At 39.8% G+C, this 19,839-nt stretch overlaps 1 protein-coding gene across 4 annotated transcripts in view; it reads right to left on the reverse strand.

Annotated features, from left to right (window-relative positions):
• Positions 1 to 2: 2 nt before the first annotated feature.
• Positions 3 to 19,839, reverse strand: part of LOC135164775 (cell adhesion molecule Dscam2-like) — a 59,089-nt gene continuing 39,252 nt past the window's right edge. For 2 of the 4 annotated variants that reach the window (XM_064125433.1, XM_064125434.1), the window contains 18 exons: positions 18,469 to 18,794; positions 17,829 to 18,075; positions 15,324 to 15,468; positions 14,916 to 15,178; positions 13,128 to 13,289; positions 9,148 to 9,483; positions 8,023 to 8,328; positions 7,512 to 7,811; positions 7,314 to 7,445; positions 7,084 to 7,223; positions 6,742 to 6,905; positions 5,905 to 6,119; positions 3,639 to 4,951; positions 2,757 to 3,192; positions 2,352 to 2,506; positions 1,621 to 1,840; positions 1,373 to 1,463; positions 3 to 911 (listed from right to left, as the gene is read on the reverse strand). In XM_064125433.1, the coding sequence (XP_063981503.1) occupies positions 653 to 911; positions 1,373 to 1,463; positions 1,621 to 1,840; positions 2,352 to 2,506; positions 2,757 to 3,192; positions 3,639 to 4,951; positions 5,905 to 6,119; positions 6,742 to 6,905; positions 7,084 to 7,223; positions 7,314 to 7,445; positions 7,512 to 7,811; positions 8,023 to 8,328; positions 9,148 to 9,483; positions 13,128 to 13,289; positions 14,916 to 15,178; positions 15,324 to 15,468; positions 17,829 to 18,075; positions 18,469 to 18,794 (5,210 nt within the window). In that variant the 3' untranslated portion in view covers positions 3 to 652. Of the gene's footprint in view, positions 912 to 1,372; positions 1,464 to 1,620; positions 1,841 to 2,351; positions 2,507 to 2,756; positions 3,193 to 3,638; positions 4,952 to 5,904; positions 6,120 to 6,741; positions 6,906 to 7,083; positions 7,224 to 7,313; positions 7,446 to 7,511; positions 7,812 to 8,022; positions 8,329 to 9,147; positions 9,484 to 12,017; positions 12,300 to 13,127; positions 13,290 to 14,915; positions 15,179 to 15,323; positions 15,469 to 17,828; positions 18,076 to 18,468; positions 18,795 to 19,839 lie in introns of all 4 variants that reach the window. The other 2 variants (XM_064125435.1, XM_064125436.1) reach the window with 2 other exon arrangements.

Below are 19,839 nucleotides of genomic sequence, written 5' to 3' on the forward strand. Positions count from 1 at the left end.
CATTGTTCAATCAATATTGTATATTTTACAAAGTAAATATAGAATGTAAATAATCTACAGTTCACCTAAAACACAAAAGTGTTAATTGTTTTTTGTCCTCCGTGGTAAATAATTCATATATAATAATAAAGTATATATAATATATATAATATATCAACAGGAAAAACCATCAGTTGGCGTACTTTTGTTCCGAGACAAATGGAAAAATTTGTTTTACGATTAGGAAGTTAGTATTGCACATGTGTCGAGCAGAACAATATTGCTCACTTTTTTTGCATTTAACTTACAGATAAAGTTTTTTTTTTATCTTTTACATTCTAACACCGTTTTAAATTTGTTTGTTTTTTTTATTTCATTCGATTCATTCTTTCGTTAATTTTAACAGCGCTTGAGTATAACAGTAGTTACATCGACACATCGGTATGTTTGGGACACATTTTCATTTGCCATTTATTTTTATTATTACGATGATTTTTAATTCCAAGGAGGGATGGATAGAGAGGGTTTATCTTTTTTCTCAGCGTCTTTGTCTCTTTCTTTAGTCATTTGTGTGTTTAAAGTTAATATATCACGGGTGTTGTTTATCTTTATTTAATGATTGATTGGGGGGTCGGAGGGATGAGGGGGGGGGGGGTAAATTTTGCACAGTTATTTACACCGCTATAACAAAGTCACGTATATGCCGATGGCCGTGATTGCCTCGGTCAATGTCACACTCAGCTTCGCTTAACTCAAGTGCGTCGGAGAAGCCCGAGGGTGGATCCAACTTGGGGACGAACAGGTTTCCTGATCCTGCATCCCCCTGCTCTCTACTGATAATGCCCGACTGGTGCTTGGAATTGCCAGGCCTGGGGATTGTCCCGAAACTTGTACGGGTCTCCTCGCCGGTATAATGCGCCAACTGTAGGATCCTGGAAGGGATCACTTGGTGTTACATGTGCGTGAAAATGACTCCATACGTGGAGAAAAATATTTTTTTTTTCTAATTACGAAATTCCCAGTTTAAATGAGACTGACGGAGAAAATATTAGAATATTTGACCTAGTGAATCGCGAGTTGGGGAGTTCCGGATTAAATGAATGGAGAAATCGTGGGAAGGAAAATATTCATATATTTTTGAAGTGCCACCATCGCCTGGTTGCAATTGTAATGAGTTTGGGAAGAAAAAGTGACCTCGACTTCTTATTATGAACTTTTATTATCGCTTCGAGAGTATCATCTTCTTTTCAGAAAGAATAACAGTTTATCAGCGTTATGTTAGAGAGCAGGCATTTTTTTTGCTGAAATTTATCGTGGAATGTCTATTGCGCTGTTCGCCAATCGAAATTTTCAAATGATTTTCTTTCCCTCCGTTTAATCCATCTGTACTCACTTGGGTCTTCCCCTTCCAGGAAACGATTTTCTCTCAAATATCGGTGAGGGTTCCGTAGACGTGCTAGATTCTGGTCCATGGTACAGGAAGTCTGGAAAAAAAACGTGTAAAAAAATCATTCATCCCTTGCACCTGTGATAATCTCAACATTACGTGTCATGCAGTTTTCGATAAAATAGAAAAAAAAATATGAATAAAGTATTGACAAAAAAACGAGAGAATGTGAGAAAAAAAGGAGAGTGGCGCACTGTGGACACGCGCGTCGGCTGTAAATGCCGAGTGATGCGAATCGACGAGGTGATTAGAAGACTCAGTTCGGCTGCTGGTCCCGACTTCCGTGTCGCTGTCCGAGCCCAGGGTGTCGTATTCCTCCGACTCGGACTTGCCGTGATTGGTCTTGTGAGTTTTATGCAATGGCGCTGAGGTCGAACGGCCTCCGCGCACCTTAGTGTACCGGTTGCAATCCGACTGCAATCAGACGGAATTTTTTTTTGTTTTCAGCATAATTTTTTGTTTTTTTTTTCTTGTCTTGAACTAATTTAACGGAGCAAGCCACATAATCGTGGAATAAATCCGTCCTCTCTCTGTTATAATTTATGTGTTATCTTTGTGATAATAATTAATTTGATTGTTGAACGATGAATGTTTTATGCTGCGAAACGAATTAAAGGGACCAGCAGTCGTGTGAGATAATGAACTAGCCATTTGAATTTGTGTTGTTCTTGAACACATGACACAAGACGTTTTCTATCGATAATCAATGTGACAACTATACGAGATGACGATGAAATGATTGTGTTAACGCTAATGGTATTGTTTTGGGGCTCTAGGTGAAGTACACGTGCATGCGAGTTTGAAAAGTGCCAGTAGTGCAAAGTCTAGGTGATTTTATGTACCATGTGATAGATAGAGAGGAATTTATTTTACATTTTTTTAAACAGTTTCTATCGTTTATTAACTATCGGATAGATTTTTTTACCTCACGCAACTGCAGTGTATCAGCTGAGGACAGTCTTGGATCATGATATACGAAGGTTTGGAGGGGTGCGGCTGAATCACAACGGCTGTCACCTCCAGGGGGAACGCTCTCTTTCAACTGAAATGTTGCGTATGGGTAGATATCCTGGGGATACTCTGTAAGTTGTTAAAAATTGTTTCAAACAAATGTTTAAATCTACTCGAGGTGCCATGTCAAGAGAAAAAACGACTGAAGAGTGTAGCAGTACACGGGACAAGTACGATGATATTTTTCTCTCGTCTGAAATTGAAAATGAGCTGATCGAACTTTTGTGGTAATTTTTCAGCTGTGGAAGTGATTGCCGTAATACTCCGTTGTTTTTTCTCTCAGTTAAGAAATCAATTCGGTATAAAAATCGACACTCACCCGGAATTCTCTCGAGCGTTGCCATCTCGTGGATGGGTGATCTCAGGGGTTTTCTTACAGTAGCGTAATACTGTTCTCGTTGCTCCATATTTTGTTTATTGTCCAGTGCGGCGGCACTTTGAGCATCACGAAGACTACCACTATCGCCTAATAATGGACGTTTACGGAAACAGTAAAATACTGCCCCGGCTGCCGCAATTATGGCAAATGAGCAAAGTATCAGTGGAACGATGAGTTTGAGGTCAGCCAATGCGGAATTGTTCTGGGGTATATACTGATCTATCTCTATGCCACTGGGGAGAGTTGTTGTAATGTGGGGCTGAAGTGTTGTTATCTTGTACTCAGCCGTTGATGAGCCAGCGTTATTGTGAGCTCTAACACGTACATCATAGGTGGTTCCTGGTTGGAGATCACTAAGGGTGTACGACTTTTGAACCTGCAATAGCAGAGTTTATGAGGAGAATTGAAGGCAAAATGTTGGTGCATTTTCTATGGTAGCTTTTTCATATTCATTCAAATGTTCATGTCAATAAGTAAAAAAAATCGTGCAATATTTGACGTCTTCGTGCGTGTGTTTTCCGACGAATTTTATTGCATGTTCATTGAAATTCCTGCGCCAATCGATTGGGGACTATCAGTTTTTCCGATTTCAAAAGAATATTCATAGGAAAAGATCGATACGTTCAAATGTTTCCATCCTATCAATATCAAATTTATGAAGTGCATAATTAATTTATGTTTTCTGTTTTGGATGACAAAGGTCTCCGAAAGAAACCGAAAAAATTACCATTGACGTTCACTTTCCAAAAAAAATAGTTTCACAATAAAATGCTTTGCAGAACCAAAATGTGCTATTAATCGAATATTCAAGCGAGTAATTACCTCGATATTATTGGATACTAATGTCCAGTACTCTTCCGCATGTCTCTTATACTGAAGTTCAAAGCAAGTGATGGGACATCCCCCATCATTCCAAATATTCAGATGAAGAATGATCCACGAGACGTTGAGGGTGATAAATTTTTCGGCACTGCCCGGTGAATTAGCTGGCTTCGAGCCCTTGGTAGTGGCCTTAACCGTCGTACTCGATGCGCCCATTCCAATTTTATTATACGCTGTCAAATGAATGTGATATTCAGTTCCACACCACAGCTGCGAGAGAAGATATCCGTTGTTCTTCTGGGACACTTTAACTTCATCCCAGTCGCCAAAGTTTCGCTTGAAGTGCAGTATGTAGCCCCTTATGATAGCACCCCCATCATCCCCCGGCTTCCATTGAACACTTATGGAATTACTTGTGGTACCAGTGGCTAGTAAAAGCGGAGCTGCTGGTGGTACCTGAACGATTAGTTTATAAGTTATCTGATCGGAGCCATGAAGATTTTCAACATGACAAGTGTAATTTCCACTGTCTTCGCGGTGAGGCTCGGATATGTGTAGCGATCCATTAGCACCAATGGAAACTCTTCCAGATGGTTTGACAATTTGTCCCCATTGCTTCCAAAGGAGGGAAGGTTTGCCAACACTTTGACAGGGCAATGTTACGTCCTGTTTACATGGCACTGTCAAACTCTTACCAAATGAATGAATGGCAGCATGGACATGACTTGATGGTGATGCACTTACTGAATGTGTCTTGGGCCCTTCACCCACTGACGTTACAGCTGTCACGTAAAACGAGTATTGAGTACGTTTATGAAGATTCTCAGCTCGATAGTATGTTTCGTGAGCTCTTAATGTTTTTTTGTATCCCTTTTCATCACTGTCCGGACTGGTTCTGTACACATAGTACGATGTTATTATACCATTGGCTTTCAGTGGTGGTAACCACGAAACTATTATCGATTCGTTGGAACTGGCAACGGCTTTTATTCCAGCTGGTACTTCAGGCAAATCTTCCTTGGTCATGCAGTAAATCGGTGAGGATTGAACACCATCCCCTGGCTTTGTCATTGCTGCAACTTGAATCGAATAATTTGTATATTTTTCAAGACTACTGATGACGACAGTGAGAGCTGATGTTATTTTAACATCAGACTTTCCGGATTCTGTTAATGAATCCATGCTCTCCCAGCTGACTTTAAAACCCCGAAGTATTCCATTCAGACTTGTATTCGGTGGTGGCTCCCATGATACTTGCAGGGACTGGGATGAAAGCGCTGTACAGCGGATATCCTGGGGTGGGCTGCTTGGTACTGAAAAGCAGATATATCATGATAGCTATAATTGAAATTTTAATGAGTCTACGTAATTTTCCATTTTCATTCTCATTTCCAGGGAATCATTGTTTTTATTTCCGATGGAGAGAAGTGAAATATTGTGCATAAAGTATTCATGAGGAGGTTACTAGTCTGGTAAGCAAGTGTGAGAGACGTAATTTGATAATGATGGGTTTAATAATTCACGTGAGATAATGGCGATTATAATCTTTTATCACAATGTACACGCAGCATGGTACTTGAAAATATACGGGAAACATGAATGGTTGGTGAGTAGACGATTTTCGAGTACCCATTGGCGAGTGAAGAGATGCTATGTTTTACTCGCTTTTCTCGTAGGAACGTTGGTGAGGGGCTTTATGATTCTCGTTTGTGAGGATTTACGATAAGTAGAGGCGCTGTAAAAACCGTAGAAACTTGCTTCGGAAACTTTGACGAGCTAGTCCATAAAGTTGATGGTTAAGGATCGATGGAAAAAGTATATGGCTGTGACATATCTCTAACGAATAGGTATCATGTGTTTATCGTCTTCTTGGGCAAGGTATAGATGGTGGAAATGCACTCACAGGAGAAACGAGATGTTGCAAAAGGGCTGTGTGCAAGGTGTGCAGCAAGGAAAGGGGAAATATTGAAGCATGTAGTAAATTGCAAGGTGCTGAATTGAATTAGAAGATGAGAAGTGGTGGAGAGATTGGAGTGGCTGTAGACATTGGCAGAGTAGGCTAATAGAGGTGCTCAGGCAGCTACTAAAAAGAAAAAAAAAAGTTGTGTGATAGATTGAGAAGAAGGGAGAGGGATATACAGTGGTGAAGAGAGACGAGAGTGGTGAAGATTGTAGGGAAAGGTGGAGAGTAGTGGAGTTATTTATGATAGGTAGTAGTGACTTTCCTGGCAGTTAGGTGACAGAAATTTGAATTAGAATTGATTACCATCTTCTAGAGTCGTTGATATGGCTTCTGTTGTCATTGGACCTGGACCTAGGGCATTGTAGGCTTGCACCACGATACTGTAACGGGTGTATTTTCGTAGAGCTGTCAATTGACATTGGCGGCCTGGTATGGCAGTGCGAGCAAGGCCGAGGGTTGCACTGGCAGTGATTGGTCGACCTTCTACAGTCTTGTACGTATACTGTTCAGCTGACAGTCTGGGAATGGAAAATGTGGGTTACTGAGTTGTGGAGTTGGTCATCCTGTCTTTGATTGGTGATGGGAATCGATGATAACGGACATGTTCCTTTTAGATCGTTAGGTAATGGAAAATTGATGAGTTATCGACAGCATAGCTTTCTCACTAGTTGCAACGGCTTAATTTATCATCATTTCGGAAAATAAAAATACGTATCCAATATGGATAATCGCATTTCCATATTTCATTATGTTATTTAATAAACAAATTTATGCAACAACGCCAGTGGATTGATGAGAGTCGATCGGGGCATGTGCGGATTTATCATTTGGAATAATTTAGATCGACTTGGGGCGGGAGTAAATCGATTTCAAATAATTTTAATTATTCGCACAATGTTAATCGTATGAATAATTTCAATAATCCGAATATTCAATTTGCCTTGACTATAATTGTATCTGGCAGCCATTAGCGCATTGATCATTTACAGTTTCGAGGGGAACCGCTTAAATCACTTGATAAAAAAATAGGTCTGCGATTTTTACAGATCACCTTAGTCATCAATCAGTCCTAATCGTAATCAATTTTAATTAACAAATTTGACAACAGAGAAAGTATTTAGCAGTCAAGTCTGACTGTACCTGTGCTCCTTAAATCCCACATGATACCCCAAAATTTCGCCGTTCCAAAGATCGGGATCGGGTGGATCCCACGAAATTTTTAATTCTGTCGAGCTAATTGCTTCGACCTTGAGATTCCTGGGTGGTCCTCCTGGTTTCTCTCGCTCAGTCGTAACGTCCAGTATCTGAAACCAAACACATTAAAACTAATTGTACATCCGAATCGTTACAAAGGTCACGATGGTTATTTCAGCGCTATGAAAATCAATAGGAGGGCTTTAAAAGGTTATTTACGGATTACGGAGTGATGGGTGGAGGGAGGGGGAGGGGGTCGGGGAGGGGTGGCTAGATCTATATACCTACATCGCTCGCTTGACTGCGACCCAATTCGTTCTTGGCAAATACCCGAAACTGATATGTAGTTGCTGGTCGCAGACCGTTGACGTGTCCGTATGTCTGAGTCCCTAGTACCTCAGTGTGGAATGTATGATCGTGCCACATTTCTGTGGAATCGAGGGAAACAAGGCGTGAAGAAAATGACAAAGATCGTGTAACTTAAATAGCTATCGATAATGCAGCACGAAAAAAATTACCAGAATCTTTTTTATACTCGATGATGTACTTTGTTATTGGACTGTTTCCATCTTGGCTACTGGTCCAGCCCAATTTGATGTACCGACTCTCACGTTTCAGTACCTCAATATTCCTCGGAAAATCTGGTGGCTCTGAAACAATATTTTCACATCAAACAGTCCACATTGTACCAGCTGTTTATGTTACTCTATAGTTACCTTGTATATACAAATGCAGGGTCATTTCGTCGCCTCCATAGGCATTGGAAGCTGTGCAGAAATATAGTCCACTGTCTTCCCTGGTTGCACTGATGAGCTCGAGTACACTAACGGCCCCGTCTGTGGTATTCATTTCTTTGACCATGTACCGATAATCAGAGGCTGCTGGCTCTAATTGGGAACCCGCTCGACGCCACTCGATATTCAATGGATGATCACCTTTGGCATCACAACGCAGAGAAGCTCTTGAGCCCAGCGGAGCAGTTTGGTTTCTATGCTTATCTATGATTCTCGCTGGCGCTGCACAACATAAATATTTCGGGTGAAAATTACCGAGCAGCTGATGAATGTTGACACGAGGATTCAGAGAAAAAATATTTGTAGGAAGATGCTACGATTTTTTGGGGATTTATTGGTAATTGTACGCTGTGAGACTGAGTCTGACCATTGACAGACTTTATCACTGAATTATCGTCGAACAGTTATTAAAGCCTGTGAATGAGTTTCGTACCATTGACTGTCAGGTAGACGACTTTGCTGAGCCCAGCACCAATTCCATTGACAGCTTCACATAGGTAGTATCCCTCATGATCCTCTTGAACTCTTCCGAATACAAGAGAACCATTCGAGTGGATTCTCAATTCTTGTGCATGCTCATGACTCGAGATATCGTGATAGCTTCCCGGCTTTGTGCCAGTAGCTCGACGCCAGGTAACAGCAGGTGTTGGGAAACCATCTGCGTGACAGTGGAGGACCAGTTTCGAGGTACCTTCAGGCGCATGTACGTCCTTGGGCTCCATTATCCAACGTGGTGGCACTGTACATGGATAGCTCATTATTTGGGAAGTTAATTTTCACAATTTTTTAAAAGCAATCTCAAGTCTAGAGTCTGGAAATAATAATTCATAGGAAATTAACGGTTACCAGGATCTTAATTGTGTAGTCAATTTTTAATTCTTGATTAAAAAAGGTCTCAACTCTCCAGACGTGTCTTGAGATTGCCTCTGTCATTTTCCACAGACAACAGAAAATTTCGAGTTCCAATGAATCATTAAGAACCCAATATTTTCAACTGACAAAATGAAAATAAAAACTGCTTTACGTGTGTGTGCATTTACATAAACGGCAAATAATGGAAAAAATAGAAGGTGATTTAGTGCAGTAGACGGAAATGGGATAACAGAGGAAGAAAATTCAATGTAGACTTACCAAATGAGGTGCAGATAATTAAAACTTTGTTTACATTAAAGTGTGTGCAGGATAAAAGTTGAAAGAAAAAACTCATTACGTTTAGGATAAGGTGCAAGTAATTGTGCGTGATAGAAAGTGCCCAAGTGTAATTGAATGTGCGAATGTGCTTTGCAAAATGTGCGTTTTATTCGTATAAGATTAATTATTTATTTGCGTTAGATATTTGCAGTTTGCGCCAAGTAATATGTGCGATGTGCGATATTTGGCTTCATTCGTTGTGCGCTATAGCTCGCTGTCTCTAGTTGCTGCTCTTTTAAAAAAAAATATATATATAAAAATGAGAATATTTATTGTCAACACTGATAACAGTAAATAGTCAGGTGCCTCGAAATGTGCAAATGTGGTAATATTCCATCGACAGATATTGTTAGAGTTTGTCATTTACCACGAACAACTAATTGCGCTGTGGATGAAACCTCGGCAACAGAGTTACGTGCAATGCAAGTATAATTGCCAGCGTGAGCTGCATTGACACGATCAATTGAGATGGTACTAGAGTGTTGGTCCATACTGGTAACACGTAGACCGGCAACAGTCTTGTGAGAGTTTGCTGTTACAGGACTGTTAAAACCAGGTGGTGAAGAGGTTCCAATGGGTTCACCATCCTTTAACCATATTATCGTGAAGGGCGGATCTCCCTTTTCAATAACACAGGCAACCTGGGCACGAACGCCCTCCGATAATTCCTTGTTAAAGCTAAAGGGAGCTATGTTAGGTGGAACTGTAAATGCAATAAGAAATATCGACTGTGTCAACTTGAATTATTGAATTATCATGAGTCTGAATAATTTTAACAAGTTATCTAATAGTAAATGTGCCATTTCACTCGGTTGAATGGCAAATTCCTTCGAGTTTTTTTTACGATTTCTAGCTGCCGGTGAAAATAAGATGTAAATGTACATCAAAGTGTTGAGGAAATCATCCCAGAGAGCTCCATAAAATCCGCCTTATTCCCTGAATCCCCGTTTTATTGATGTTGCAGTCGGGAAACAATAAATTCTCATGAATATAACATTTATATCGACAATAGAGGATGATTTTTTTTGATGAATGAAGAAGAAAATTTTTCGTTAAATTGTCTTGTGAATATTCTTACGTGAGAAACGTGATTTCACTCTGTTAAACATCTAGACTCCTGTGGAAGACGTCAAGATGATGAGAAATAGATAGATATAGGAGAGTAACGGTTAAAGCTGAATCTCAGGAACATTCTACTGGCTGCATCTCGATTGTTCGCTCGACCGGATTGCATCCCTTAAAATTGAATTACCACAGACGTGTTCGGGGCATGATGCCCTCGGGGGCGATTCATCGAATACAGAATCGTTGGGAGTTGAGTGCACACTTAAGAGCCAAACTTTCTCGCCATTGCAATTCATTAGTTTTTTTACCCCCTGCGTGATAATTGTTTCTCTAAGTGCAGTTGCGCACATTGAGGAGAAAAATCGAGGAGACACCGTGAAAATAATTTCTTTAGCGGAGAAAATGTATTTTCCCGTATCCTAACATCAGAAACAACAAACATTTTTACAGTCCATAAATTTTCACGCGCTAATTTTACGATGCGAAGGGTAATCGAGTAGCTCCACAAAAGAAAGTTTTTATGGAGGACATCGTGCTATTAGTTCGATTTAAAAAAACGTAACTACGAATGAAAAAAATCCCGGTGGTCTGCAGTAAATTTTTCGAAACGTTAAGGGATTTTTTTATACTGATGGGTAGTACATGGGAATGTAGTCACAGAAAAAATCTGCCGTCTCTATATGACTGACTACTTCGTGAAGTAGTTTTGGGTGGCATGAACGGTGTGTTTACATTTTTCGGCACAAATTACTATCGCATTCAGTAAAATTTTTCAAGCTGGCAAAGGAAACTTCATTATTTTCTCGCAATTCCACCCCTATACAGAAATTCAGAAAACATTTCATTCTATTCAGCTCTTTTATAGTGTCTCAAAAATGTTGGCAAAACGTGTGGGAAATCCAAAAATTAATTAATCCACGTGCGTTTCGCTTCTCAATGACGTTCGGTAATTTCTCTCCATTTTTCTTTGCTTTTGGAAAATTAGCTCTGATGTTAGGTCATTAATGTTTCTCTCACTGCATTAGCTTCGGTCTAAATTATCGTTTGTATCCCCCCACGCATCCATGTTCCACGCAAATTGAACACGACAAAATGAGATATTTGTCACACGCGTGTACACATGCGGCATTAGCGTATGGAAAATGTTTTTTTTTTGTCGGGCAATTCACGTACTCCTATATCCCTATTCCACTGACATCTGGTGTCTCACGTACATATACCCCTGTGCATGTATTCAAATGATATTATGTGTGTGTATACATGTGTATATGGTGGATGTACTCGATGAATGGCTTTTCTGCATTGTTGGGGGAATATTCGCGGGTGTTCTCTCAGTCCTTGCGTGTCTCGACTCTGTTCACTCGGTCTATGTAACGGACAACAATGCGAATCATAATTATTCAAGCGTTTCCTGAGCTGACAAGGGTGCGAGATGATGCTCAACGCCATTATTATACCCCAAATTCAAATTATTTACCACACGATAGTTCTCTGAAGATTAATTCATAACAAAATATTAAATGCATTATGCTTACTAATTAATGAAAATATATGAGATTCGAATGAGAATAGAGGACCATTTGGTCTCCCATTGAAAAATATTGAGTGTGATTCCGGGTAATTTAGGTACGAATTTAACCCCCCGCTGTAGCACCTGCGGAACAAACTCAAAACAACAGGATTATGAGACGTCTATCGCTTGAATTGCATTTTTGTTTGTTGAAAAAAAAAAAAAAAAAAAACCAACTGACGGGAAATCGCCTGTGGGTCTGTTGGTCGAATGTGTAGAGGGATAAAGCAGGAACGAATAAAAAAAAGGGGTTCGCTCGTTCCGTTTGCCCTGATTTGTTCGTCTGTAGTGAGATACTGGGAGGGTAAAGGGGATGTTGAATCAGAAGCCAGACGCGTTTTTCTCCCGTGTGAGAATATGAAACCCGAAAAGAATGTGAAAACAGAGGGGACAGAGGTAGATGAAAAATTTTCATGTTAAAAATAGAGGGACAAAAAAAAAAGAGGTTCTGTATTCAGAAAGAAAAGTTGAGGTGTAAGTATTTCGTTTGACGTTGAAAATTGAAAGGATTTAATAAAAAAAAAATATATGTATGTGTCTGTTGCATGGTTTTGTTGACTGGACATGTGAACTACATTTGGTGGGGTCACATTTATTCGTACCATGGACCAATAAAGGTGCAGTACGAAAGACTTTAGCTGCATCATTGCTAGCAAGACAGGTGTAGTTTCCATTGTGCATTGGCGAAGCGCTTGCTATTCTCAGTGCCAAATCGTATTCGTCTATCTGGTGGGTTGTTGCTTCTCTGGGTTTCAGGGGATGTCCATCCTTCAGCCATACGATCTTTACCGGCCCATCACCCTCACTCACCACACAAGTCACATGTACTCGTGCACCAGCGTGAATATTGGTGGGAAAACTAAACGGATCGATTCTGGGTGGGACTGGAAATTTAATGAACGTATATGAAGAAATAAAAAAAAAACAACGGCATTTAAAAGATACATCTGAGTGCTATAAGAGGAGAAAATGGATGATTACTATCTGCAAGAGACGTAGCATGTGCTCGTTCAGTCGTAAGATAAGACAAGCAAATAGTAGTAAAATGGAAGACGACTTTGCGCTTTTCCTTTAACCTCGTGGTGAGGTTGAGGTCACAAATGAGACAACTGATGATACAATCGCTTATTTACTTCATCCCCTTCATTTTTTTGCATCTCAATTGAATGGTGTTTTTTTTTCGAAAAATACTGGTAGGGGACTCGTGAAATAAACGCAATTGAGAGAAATTAATTGAAATGTAATGATTTTGTTGAAGTTGCTAGCAGGTGAAATGAACTTCGATGAAATGGAACAACTCTTTGTGACGAGGGATTTCCCCAATGGAGAACAAGGAATATAATTTTCCTGATGAATGATGGAGCTAGTGAGACTGAGGGGAAGCCATATGTTTCGCTGTTTCAAGGGCTGCTGATAGACCTCTTTCCTACATTTCTCTCCATCTCGCTCTCTTTCATATTTTTCCTTCACCTCAGTATTATTCCTCTACTCGCTGCTATCTCGGGGCTTGGAATAAAACAACGGTAAAGAGACAAGAGAGATGAAACCTAGATTGCCTGAAATATTGATTAGTAAATAAATTATTCAGGGGAATTGTGGTTGTCTCTCCTGCAGTTACATCTCTCCAACATCACCGACAACTCACCTGTTAAATTTTTCAAGTGTTATCAACATTACAAATGATCCCACCACTTATTTATCTTAACCCTCACCTTTAACTTCTATCTGGACTGTTTGTGAGTCATGATGTCCTTGCTTATTCTTCGCTGTACACGTGTACGATCCACGATCTGTGCTACTGTCAACATTATGAAGAATCAGGGTACCATTTGGAGATACTTCCTGCCGTCTACTCGTTGGCAATACATGTCCGTCTGTTCAATGAAGGAGGGGGAAAAACAAATATTATCATAAATCATAAATTTCTCGATGCCGGAGGGAATAAATATCACTTGTGACGTTCACGAGCGGTTATAGGGAGAACTCGGTTATTCTCTCAGATGAAACTTGCAGAAAAGTTGCGTTGGGGAGTGTGAGGGAGTGGCATTGATGGCCAACGTTCAGTCCAGACTAGACTCTCACTCTTTCTTGTCAGGGTGGAAAAGTTTCGCAAAGTTCAACGTTAGAGCACAGTACATTTCCAGCAAGTTCCTCCCTCTTACTTAAAAGCTCGAACGAAACTCAAAGGAAAGAAAGCCGATAAGTCTAGCCAGCACTTTACTCTCGTCTGTTTCATCTTCGTTCAACTTCATCAACAATGACGATAAAGTCTATTTCATTTCCATTTTCAGTGATATGGATTTTTCATTTACGCAAGTACATAATTTATAAGGGAAGTTTATTTTTAATGTAGAGTAGTGATCTCTGATGAAGAGAAGTGGGTATTAAAGGTGGACGGAAATTAAAAAATAAATTAGTAATGGAAATACATATATGAGGTACAGGGTGGCATATACTCAATTGCGATTTTTAAATCCGTCTTTAATTAGCGGTATTCAATCCATGGACAAATTAAACGCTTGAATGATTAAACAATGGACGTTGCATCGCTATTTTCAATTTGTTGCGAGAAAAATTAAAATATTGTGAAACGGAAAATATGCGGAATTGATGCGTCCTTTTGGAATTAATTGTGATTATAATATCGACAGTCATCACCTCTTTTGTTAATCAATGATTTTATGATGTACAAATCGAGAAAAGCCGCGCAACTCACTGTGAGACCACTCTCGTGATAGGAATTGGTCGGGCGACGTCGCCAACGTGAGTGTGCAGGGGTCACCACTCGAGGGTTGAATAAATTAATTTTTAAACAAGAGTTTTTATTTGGAACGGTTTGCAGTAATCAATAAATTAAATTGTTAAATAAAAAAAATGTGCAATCCATTTAGCTCTTGTCATAAAATCTTCATTTTCAATTTGGTTAATATATGAATATGTCGAATGTTTTCCCTGCACTGGATATTGAATATTGCGAAATGATGACATAGTGACGTATTGTCACAATGAATGAAAATGCCGCACAAAGAGGGGAAATGAGAAAATATGGAATGATATTGAGTGACAAAATTCAGTTGAATCAATTAGCATGTCAATTAATAAATTAAATCCATTGGAAACGACAAACTACTAGTTTTCTTCGTTTTCTAAATTTTGCAATCATTATTTCAAGCAACATTTAAATAAATTTAATTGCATTTCATTGAGGTCCTCATGTAGCAAGTGAGCTTATTAAAAAAAAATCAAATGTACAGTCAGATTTCCTCTTGTAATAAATTATAGTCCATTTTCGTTAAAAATACCCATATGTCGAATGAAGCGTATTGGATACAATTGTTAAATAATAAAAAACTGCCTACGCCACTGACATAGTCCCCCAATGAATGAAAATAAAGCGCAAAAACGTGAAACGGGAAAAAATGGAATGATATAGAGTAACCGAATGGAGTTGGGTTGATTTCAGTGTCAGGTGATAAATTAAATTCATCGGTGACACATACCTTTTTCCCACGTTATACTGGCGATTGGAAAACCAGCCACAGGACACTTGATGACCGTGGTTTCTCCAGCGACCGCTGCATAGTTGCCCATGGGTCGAACATGAGGCAGACCGTAGATGTTTAGACGAGCGGAGTGATGGACTTTCGAGACACGATTCACAGCTGTACACCGGTATTCACCCCCATCCTCCACTCTCACTGTACTGATATTAACGTGGGATATTACATCCCCATGAACCGTTACGTACTGCCCAATCATGAACCTGAAGTATTAGAGGAAATTGAGTTTTCTCCTTATTTGCTCGACTCCTTTTCCCTGACTTTCTATCATTCCTTGGCACACCAAGATCGATGGAAATATCGTCGCACTTACACTTGATACTCTTGTCTCTACTACTGGTTACGTACCTCTCATTCTGTGGCAATGGAAATCCATCCAGACTCCAGGTGAAATGAGGTGTAGGATTTCCGGTTGCAATGCATTTGAGGGACACCGAAGGACCCGATTGAATTGTCTGTTCGATGAATTTATACACAAGTTGCGGTGCCGCGTCTTTAAAAAATTTGATTTTTCGTTACTTGCACCGAATGTTAGAAGTAAAACATTAGTTTTTAAAAATATTTATAAAAGTTTCACTCAATCTTCTGTGACACCTGAAATTTTCTAATCTTAAACTCGTAAATCGCATTCGGTCCCACTGCCCTGAAAAATAATAGTCAACTGTCCGTGTAATTTCAGTTTTTTTTTTCCAATTGTAAGAAATTCCCGACCCGAATGGAATACTCCGCACGTAAACCCATCTATTTTTTCATGAATATATATCCCACCAGCACAATGCATATAAGTAGGTAAATTCCGCCCCAGAAACCGAGTGATCGGATCTCCGGGGAGATGAAAGATCGTCACACTGGACACGGAAGTATCTACTGCGTGACATTTGCATGACGAGCTTCGTGGCTCAATGTCCCTTTCCTGAATGCCCTGTTCCCCGGGCTATTGATCTGTGGCTTGATGCCTCCAATTCTACCCTAGTCGACAGCATTAACGGGAAATCAGAGGAACGATAATAATAACTTAAAACGGCCTGGATGCAGAGTAGATGCAAATGACGAAAGCGAGCAGAAAACAGAGGTACAGAATTTGCTAGGGGGTGTGAGGGCCACATAGGCTGTCGGCGTATTTAACCAACTCCCTGTTACGGCGTATATTGTTGTTACCAATTGAGGCCATGCTCCCCAATCATGCATAATCCCATTTATATTTAACTGCGAATCGTTGCAGTTTGTTATTAAATCAGTTCCACTGAAGCGGCTAAAATTCTCGCGCTGCAGTCGTTCCCACGCAGCTCTACTAATTTGTTTGAATATTACAGAGAGACTTTTTTACAAAAAAAAAGCTCAACATTAGTGGAAATACCAATTAATTGTGTAGGCCGTGCTAACAACTGTAATTAATCGAAAGGTGTGAGAATTTTCAATTACTGGAAACAATTACGAGTTGAAATTCTCAACTCGAATTTCTATCGAGAATTCATTTTCACAGCTATCAAACCCCTGCCTGGAGAAATGGGGTGCAACAGGACTAAAGGACTGAGACACGTCGACACTATTCGTTTGTGTCTCCCGAGAGTTTCAGCTTTTTACGTCTTTTAACATGGGTCAAAAATGTCAAACGAATAAAAAAATGATGTATGTGATAGTCGAATCACCAGGTCCAGGTAATGAATAAGATAAATGCTGGATGTTTGTGCGTACCCGGGTTGGATAAGCATTCATCATCATTCTGATACACCAGAGAAGACATCAATTAACATCGAAAATGTTTGTCATGGGAGCACCGAAATATTTGGCTGTTGTGTGTGCACGAGTTCACACGCGATAGCATTGGTATGTTTACCCTATATCACGATGAAATTTCCGATGCTCTCACACTCGGAAAATTGAAAGTATGGTAGATCGAGTGTTTAATCGAGCAGGTCCTACCAAGTGGGCATGAAAACGTATATCCAATGAAAAAAAAACTGAGTCGCTTTACCCCCTCCAGCAGACGGAAAAATGAAGATCCAGCCAGGGGATCCGTTGCCATCGTATCAGTCGATTTCTCACGAATGGAAAATGGAGAGAGCCGGCATTGATGCTCACGTCTCTCAGTTCTTCTGCATCGATCGCTCGATTGGGTCGTTGCCCATCCAATCAGTCCACCCCTTTCACTTCCTCTACCATCTCTCTCTTGTCTAGGCAGAGCCTTTCGGTTCTCTGTCCGTGTACGTCATTACGGAATCTTGGTTCGAGATACTCGACCAATCCAACAACTGATCGCGGAATTTAGCCTAATTGCTCCCAGCAACATGTCAAAATTGTTCGGCTAACTTTAGACTATATATCGAATGTCGTTTCAGGGTAGGGAGATATTGACGTTTTCCCCAAGTTGTTTTGCCACACCTTTAGTTATCGAACTGCGGAAGTAACTGGTTTACCGTGAGAAATATTTGTTCGAAATTGTCTTTAAACTGACCTTTCGTAATCTAATCAAGACAGTAATGAGAAATGCAATTATTTTCGTATAAAAGTCGGGATATTTGGGTGCAATTTCAACTTGGATATTTGAAATTTTTCCGTAACACGTAAAAAATACCTTTGAAAATTTAATATGTCGACATATGAGTAGCGCACCATTAGCATTTCTTTTTTCTTCTCATCAACCCAGCGAGTTTTGTCTCTGCGCAGAAAATTTCTCCCTATCATCTAACAATATGTGGAATCTTCGTATGACGTGCTCGACCAATTCAAGAACTGATCTAGAAATTCCTCTTAATTGCTCCGAGCAACTTGTCAAAATTGCTCGTCCAACTTACTTCCTATATTGTACGACATTTTACCCCCATCCCAAGTAGAATGAATGAGCCAACTCACCACCAAGCCGAAGTTCGGCAGTTGCCTGAACCATCTCATAGTCATTTTTGGCAAAACACTGGAACATGCCCTTGTCGTCTCTGGTAATTGAAGATATGTGTAGAGTTGAACCGCCATTTCCGAGTATTTTTATCCTTCCTGCACCTTCTCTAATAGGAAGACCATCCTTTGCCCAGGATATCGTTGGAGTTGGTTGGCCGGTTATCACGCACTGGAATTTAGCGTCTTTGCCGATGTCGATTGTCACCTGGAGAAATGACAAGCCCTGAATTTTCTGACTATTTTGTTTAAATGATGATGTTATTCATTGCCACGAAAAAAAGTTTCTGGTTTCCAAATTTCAGTTCAGACCCTGAAATGTCCTTGAACGTCATGATTTTCGTGAAAGCTATATCATTTGGAATTAATCTGGAATTCAATCCCTTTGGTAATTGTAAGTTCAAGAACGCGTTCGTTATTATCACAAAAACATTCTTCGCCGAAACTAAATAACCAATTTTCCAAGTTTCTCTTCAGAAATTGAGTAAACACTTTTTGCCTCTCACGACAATGGAGTTCAGAACCTCAAGTATCTTAAAATCACCAACTTTATTCTGAAAACTAGAAACTTTTTCCCCCTGCATGGTTGTGATGTAGTAACCTGCTGTGGCGCCAAATGTATAGACAATCCACTTATGACGGATACTTCTAGTTCAACTCTCTCTGAACCAGCTGTGTTGTTTACATGACAAACGTATCGACCTGCATCTTCAATTCTCGCTGATTGTATGATCAGTACACCGGCTCTCGCGTGAATCCTCTCCGAATTAACGATAGCGTCGGTACCACCGACAGACTCACGAAACCAGAGATACATTGGCGGTGGATTTCCCTGGGAGATGCAGGACAATACAATAGTATCACCGGTACGAATGGGTAATGGGTTGACACGGTCGTTGATCCGTGGTGGTTCTGGATTACGGTGCTCTGTGGCAAGAAATTCATTAGCAATTTAGATGAATTTCAAATTCAAAATTTTCGAGTTTGAATGCAAGTTTGACACATTAATGTGTGGGTTGAATATCTAAATTTTCACTGGTAATGGGTAATAACATTTGTGACAATAATTATCATCATTTGTATTCCACCTGGGCATTTCGCGTCCTACGAATTACGGTTGATTAGTCAATTTACATGGCAAAATAAGGATGGAAGTATCGATTGTCGTCAGTGGTTATTATTAGTGATGAAATTTGGATTCATTATTCTATTAATTTCCATTTGCCAGGATTATAATACTGATAGTCATATTAACGAATATTACTTGATGTGGCTCCAAGGCTTTACTCTAAATTTATTCTGCATTGATAACAGCGATACGTTCATCTCATCCATTCTTGAGGGAAAATATCAGTGAAATAATAGATTAACATTAATCATATTTCACGAATAGTCAGCGGTCATGAATAATTTACGAGATTGTAAAATTATTGTCATTTTTTTCCCCAATTTAACGGGTTTATAATTACAATTACGATCCACTCGTTCAATCCCCAGATAAAATAACGATAAAAGTATCAATTATCGTCGATAGTATTTTATAACGTTGGAAGAATAACGCGCTTGGTACAGTGTCGCTAGTCGGATAATTGTAATTTGAGCCGATGATGTATTGATCGCTTGGAAACTAGCCAGAAATATATTGGGTGGTGAGGTGGCCAGAGACGAAGAGAATGGGGGAGAAAACGATGGGAAGTGTAAGTGGAGTCGACCTATGCTGTGATTGTAACATTAGTCAGGAAAAAATTGAGGGGCGGATTTTGAGCATTAACATATGCGAGGGAAAATCGTAGGAAGAGATTAAGTGCTTCCTGGCCTTCCAACATCTTCTGATTCTGCACGGGATAGCAGAGACCCCTCATTCACCTCAAAGACGTTGACATCCCTTTAATCTAAACGATTTTTTGTTTGTGGAGTTGAATAAAAAGCGAAAAGAGAATTTATTGTGAAGAGACAAGTGATAATCGATTAT

This window comes from Diachasmimorpha longicaudata, chromosome 7 (genome assembly GCF_034640455.1).
Source record: "Diachasmimorpha longicaudata isolate KC_UGA_2023 chromosome 7, iyDiaLong2, whole genome shotgun sequence".
NCBI lineage: Eukaryota > Metazoa > Arthropoda > Insecta > Hymenoptera > Braconidae > Diachasmimorpha > Diachasmimorpha longicaudata.